Source organism: Nematostella vectensis, chromosome 6 (genome assembly GCF_932526225.1).
Source record: "Nematostella vectensis chromosome 6, jaNemVect1.1, whole genome shotgun sequence".
Taxonomy (NCBI): domain Eukaryota; kingdom Metazoa; phylum Cnidaria; class Anthozoa; order Actiniaria; family Edwardsiidae; genus Nematostella; species Nematostella vectensis.
The window spans coordinates 9,385,013-9,391,676 of NC_064039.1; the positions used below are offsets into that span (position 1 = coordinate 9,385,013).

The following is a 6,664-nucleotide window of genomic DNA, read 5'->3' on the forward strand; positions in this document are numbered from 1 at the left end:
AACGTTATGATGGAAGGCTCAAACTTGAATTTGGGAATCGTTGGGCTGCAGCTAAGAGGCTTCCAACGGGTGGAACGCGGTTTTTTTTAATTAAAGTCTTGCATTCAAAACAGACACAACAAAATTCCAAAACAACGATTACAGATAGCTATTTGTCGTAAGTGGTTTATCATTAAAGAAGAAAATAAGTCCAATCACGCCGCCATTTTATGCTCCCGCTCAATGCCAAGTTAAAAAAAGAATCCATTTCCATCGGCTGCTTCAAACAAATAACTGAGAAACTTTCATTCAAATATCATTAATAAAGCACCAGAAACCAATCGTGGATGGTTAGTTTGAATTTTATTTGCAATTAAACATTCTTAAAAGACACTCACGTACGCACGGCTCAACAAAGAATTGCCGCGATATGCCTATTCAATTGATTCCGATTACCTTTATGCCGCTATAAATACTCCACCCACATCCACCCGCATATACAGACTTCCGATTATTAAAGCTTTGTTATAGGTCTATTAGGTGCACGATAATACCGTGGTCGTACATGTGAGCAAGTTTATTGCGCGGAGTTCGTAGTGCCAGCCGCTGATGATTAATTAAATTCTGGAGTCTTCTCGTTTATTGCTCTAACCCAATTACGCTAGCTTTACCCAACAGTGTAAATAGTTAAAGTACCAAATAGCCGCTTAAAAGCCGAAAGTCGACCAGGTGTACTTTCCATAATCTTCATCATTCTTCATCTCAGACCACGACCGCAAGCTCGAATAGTTTATCGATTACCCTTCAGACTCCACACGCTTTACAAGGTCATTCCGCCAGTTTTACTTGCTTCGCTTAAGCCTTTGGCCTTCAAAGTAGAAAACATGAAAACATGCATTGTTACAGGTTGTTTTTTTCATGTACAAATATACAATAAATGGTGGCACATTTAATGATATCCAACGCCCCATGTTAAATTTTTTGTTAATTTGTAAAATTTACAAAACAGTGATGGAAAATAATATAAAACGGCTTGGTAACAAAGACACTACAAGTGCACCCACCATACAACACTTCCCCTTATCGCCTACTCCTCCGTGGACGAGTCACCTTGTGGTGGACCCACCTTTAACCCCCCTACCCCCTACTCCCCCCCCCCCCCCCCCCCCCCCCCACCTTTAAGGAGGGTGACGGGCACGGGTAAAGACACCACAAGTGCGCCCATCAGGCAGCACATGCCGCCTAAGATCTTACCCACGACGGTCAGCGGTACCATGTCTCCGTACCTACAGAATATAAAAGATGACGAATAAAGTACATATAAACAAGCTGGTGTAACAAGGATAAGTAAACAATATCTACAACATATCTGGCGCGAAATTGTGATCGCGTATAATACCTAACCAAGGTATGGGTTTATCAAAAATTATTGACTTGCTTTAGACGTCCTATAAGGTACCGAGAGAACGAAAAAAGAACAACATTTATAAAGAGAAGCGGGAAGAATTGACCAAAACCATAGAAGAAATAGAAAACGTAAAATTCACTAGAATGCCCGGTGGTTTTCATTTTCTTATTAATTATACCGGCATTTGCGTCACAGTGCAACGAAAAATCGCTAAATTCATAAATAAATGCTTCTCCGTCGGGATCAATATCGCTGTCAAACTTGAATCCGGACAATTATTGTGTTTTTTTTTTATCTTAAATAATATTTGGAATGTCAATCAATATACAATGACGTTGTATACGATTCCAATTAAAATATATGTATCTATAATTTATTGACTTCGAGTGGCTATATGCCCGACATTAGGGTTAGGTCCTCTATCGACTAAATGCCCGACAGTTTTAAATTTATTCAAATAACCAAGTAAATTGTCAGCCTAGTGAGTTCAAAGTATTCTATATTTGTTGAGAAAGTGCAGGAAAATCTGAATTGAGCTTTCTTGTCGGTATTGAATGTTTTTCGATGTCTATAAAATTGTCATTTTAGTGACACTTGAATTTTATTTATAGCTACAATAACACAATAACACAGAAAGGTGTTATAGTATATACAAGCAAGGAAAAACATTCAATTCCGACAACAAAGCTCAATTCAGATTTGCTTGCCCTTGCCCACCTCAAAAAAAATTATTGGGGGAGGGCACGATACAGAAACATTAAGAAAACAAGGGGGAGGCACAGCCACGCCCCAACTTGTCTTTTTCTTATAATTTTTTTTTAAAGTAATGGGGAGGCACATTCCAGTGCCCCACCCCCTGCAACGGCCCTATAAACAACTATGTAATACTGGTTGGGAATTTACCGTGATAATTTAGCAAATTTAGAACTGCCGACATTAAGCTGCATGTTGTAGAAATTCCGGTGCCATTAAAATGACGATTTTATAGTTCACATAGACAAGAGAAAACATTAAATACCTACAAAAAATGTCAATTCAGATTTGCTTGTCCTTTAATTCTCAACAAATACTTGTAACTCACTAGGTCGACAATTGACTGGATTTGAATAAATTTAAAACTGTCGGGCATTTAGTCCGTAAGGGCCTTTTCCGACTATCGGGCATATAGCCTTTGCGTATTGACTAGCGTTAGTGGTGTATACCAGAGCTTTGCGTGACATACCCTGGTGTTGTTGTCGTGACTATAGTGTAGTGCTTTGCGTGATAAATCCTAGCGCTTTGCGTGACATCCCCTAGTGTTATTGTTGTTGTGACTATAGTGTAGTGCTTTGCGTGACAAATCCTAGCGTTTTGCGTGACATACCCTGGTGATTTTTTCGTGACTATACTGTAATGCTTTGCATGACAAATTCTAGCGTTTTGCGTGACATACCCTGGTGTTTTTTTGTGTGACTATAGTGTAATGCTCTGCGTGACAAATCCTAGCGCTTTGCGTGACATACCCTAGTGTTGTTGTCGTGACTATGATGGGATGTTTTGCGTAACAATTCTTAGCGTTTTACGTGACATACCCTAGTGTTGTTGTCGTGACTATGATGTGATGTTTTGCGTGACAATTCTTAGCGTTTTGCGTGACATACCCTAGTGTTGTAGTCGTGACTATAGTGTACCACATGGCGGCCGCAATGCTCGAAAAGTTCGTATCCTCCACGTCTTTTTCCACGTAATACGCGATACTTGAGAAGAGCACGACAGTTAGGGAGTATATAAAAACAATAAGCGACAACTCCTTGGAAGAGTTCTTGATGGACTTGACAAGTTCTGTCAGCTTATCCGAGTAACGAGCGAGTTTCACGATGCGAAATACACGAAGAACCGAAAGAGAGCCGAGTTCTCCCGAGGCAGAATTCGTGGTATGCTCGACTACAAGGTTTAAGTAAAATGGCACAATCGCCATGAGGTCGATCATGTTTGATGATGCCCGAATGTGTCTCCATGGTGACAGGGAAGATATGACACCCATAAAGTACTCTAGTGTAAACACAGCTACACAGAAAGAGTCGATTGCGAAAAACATCCGTGGAAACGCAGCACCACAGTTTAAGTCGTGGTTACATGGACAAGTCTCTGCAATATTTGCGAATACGTTGACGAAGATCGTCACGGTAATGAATATGTGTAACACAAGCGCATATAAAGAATAGTTTGGGTTATCCAGTGTCTGACGCACACGAGCCAAAAATGGTTCGTTACGCCGCTCTTTTTCCTTGTTCGGGAAAATTGTTTTCTTTATTTGCTTTTGTTTTAAGGTTGTTACGATACCATCTTCTCTATCGCTGGTTTTCCTCTCCAAATAATCATCTAAGCAGCAGTTTGATATTACCTGGCCGAAAGGAACGCGAAAGAACTTCATTTCCTGGCAGAACAGATCCCAACACTACTCTCAAATTCGTGGACAGTACAGTCGACCGGTGACTATGAACAGCGCGATAAAGCGAAACTTCTCCTCGTCTCGATCAAAAAAGTATTCGCCCTTTACATTATCATAGAAATATTCCTTTCCTTCACTTCCCAGTAAAGTGTAAGAGTACCGCGACAAGCATTCCACGGTGAATGTATACCGCCTTCCACCAACATTCACTGCTATCACATCCTGAGGACCCGATACCATCTCAAGTGATTTCACCTTAAATTCCTCTAGAGTGGTACGCCACTCTAAAGTTTTTCTCTCCCACGTAAAATCCGATCAATAAAAGCAGCTGGCGACACACCGTAGGGTGTCGTAGAAGCTTTTAAATCCTCCACGAGATTGGCAACAAAGTTTCTCAAGCAATCTTTAGTTCAAAACACCTGTAAATCTAATGCTTGGGGGTTAAAATCAACAGCTTGATTTCTTTGCTGTAAAACCTTTTTGTGCTTAAAAGAGCGGCAAAGATTGGCGTGGGTGCTTGTTGCGTGTATATATTCGCGCGAGATCAATAAGGTGATAATATGTGTTTTGTGGGATAAAGACACGTACTGCTTGGTCTTAATCACATCTGCTCGAGCTGAATGAATGACACCTTTTTCAACAAGATAATTGGACAGACAGGAGGACAATGATTAACACGGGTACCGCTAGTTATTCAGTACTTGAAAAAGATTGTGCGATGGGTTTCTTTTTTTCGATAGTTTGATGACGAACAGTTATGAGAGCATTCCTTAATAATCAGGGGAAAATTTCTCGTAGCAAAATATAAGGCACCGTGTGTTAGAACTCAGCTTGGTCTTTTGGTATTTCAGAATGCTGCTTTTAGAAGACATCAGGACACCTGTATTTTCCTGTCATTAACAAAATAAAACTTCTCTTATATAAAAAAAACTGTACCCACCACTGCGAGCCTTATTCAGCACAAAACTCTAAAATCCTCTCTTCTTATTTTCCTTCAAATGAATCTCGGGTAAAACCTGGGTAGAACGAACGGTATTGGGATCTTATCATCATCAACAACATCGTCATCATTATCAACATGATCATCATTAATAATAATTATTATTAGGTTATATTTTTATAGTCCCAGCTAATTTTTTTCTAGATTTATCGAAACTTCAATTTAACTCACTACCCGCTACCTCGAAGTGATTTCTATTTCATTTTATCAAGTATTTATCTACAAAAAAAAGTGATTATAACCTCCATAGAAATGATATAATAAGACTACCATTAACTTCATTTTTTTTTCTTTCCTTTCTTGTTCTCAGCTTCTTTTGCTATACTAAATTAGTCAACATGTCTTATCCGTCACACTGGGTCTGGTATGTCCGGTCTAACAGGTGTCCGGTCAGGCCCGTACTCAGGGGGGTGCAGGGGGTGCGGACACACACCCCCACCCACCCCCCAGAACGGCCGAAGCCCCATTTTCGGTTCTCAATAGACGTGCTATCTGTAGACAAAACTATAAAGCATAAGCTAGATCACTCTGGTATGTAGTCAAATCCGACAATATACATCCCGTGGAGATAGTGCAAAGGCATTAAAAAATCCCTTTTTTTCGGGGGTGGTCAGATTTTTATTAGAGAACTCCCCCCCCCCCTTCCCGGAAAAAAATAGGTCCACTTTTTCGGATTCCGCCCCCCCCCCCCCCCAAGAAAAATCCTGGGTACGGGCCTGCTGGTAGTGTCTAAAAGGGCAGCACACCAGCACACCCGCCTATTCTACTAGTCATGTAGAAGCTATCTTCAGAAGATTTCACCACATTGGATTGGTGCACCACAGACAAAGAACGAGAATACAATAGAACAAGAGGTGACCTAGCCAATCCTGTTAGGCCTTTAAGAGCTAGCTTCTACACTTCTCTATTCTACAACAAGTTTCTTCCCATCGATCTTTATTAGGAATATAAAAGTGGACTTCAAAAGCACACTAGCATTAACACATTGGCACCAGTCGTGACAATAGCACAGTCTATTACCCGTGAAGTTCTGCAGCCATGGACAGCTGTTTCGTCCTTATTAGGACTCGTCAGCATGTCATAGCCGACTTGCCTCAGTTAAATTTCATCGACAATGAACTGCAGTAGTACGACTCCGACTCGAACGAAGTGCTTTAAACCACAGTTTAGACCCATGTGGGATCTAAAGCTGCAAGTCTTACTTAGCAAAGGTCGCATGCTCTGATCCGCACAATTGGTATCACGCTAGCCCGGTCTCAGCTTTAGATCCTTATTAAATATAATTTAATAAGGTCGAAACAGCCGTCCACGGTTGCCAACTGCACGGGTAATAGACTGTGCTATAAAAAGGATAGCACATTTTATAGCTCGACATACTATTAAAAAATTCCTCCGATGCATTGCGCACGCAGTTCTGCGTCATTTTGCGCGCGCGCATGCTCAATCTGGTTCCCAGGGCTTGTGCCAGCGGCTTGTACCTTACCGCTGGCACAAAGGTACGTGGGCTCTGATTGGCCCTGTTTTGCTAAAAAGTGAAGAAATTAAAGAACTCTTTTAGATTTCATGTTAGCTCTATTTTTTATTAAAATGAATGTTCTACACAAGCTATACAAATCTCTCAAAAGATTTTAAAAATTACCATTTCAGGCCTCAATTTAGTCCTCCCCTAATGGCCCAAGTTAGTCCCACTGTTTATCAGTTTTCAATATGATTTTGCATGTTCAAAAAGCTAAACAAGCAACAATTTTCCTTTGTACTATCACCAAGTCATGTCAATTTCAACCTTAAAACGGCTGGTTAAACCAGGGACACTTTCCTGATTAAACATTGTCAGTTTTCCGGCGTA

General features: G+C 40.6%; 1 protein-coding gene across 1 annotated transcript; it reads right to left on the bottom strand.

Moving 5' to 3' along the window:
* Positions 1-821: 821 nt before the first annotated feature.
* Positions 822-3,800, bottom strand: LOC116603500 (potassium voltage-gated channel protein Shal-like). Its single transcript, XM_032364794.1, has 3 exons — positions 3,028-3,800; positions 1,156-1,265; positions 822-847 (listed from the first exon to the last, which is right to left on the bottom strand). Exons 1-3 carry the CDS (start codon positions 3,798-3,800, stop codon positions 822-824), a joined length of 909 nt encoding a protein of 302 aa, XP_032220685.1.
* Between the last annotated feature and the right edge of the window lie 2,864 nt (positions 3,801-6,664).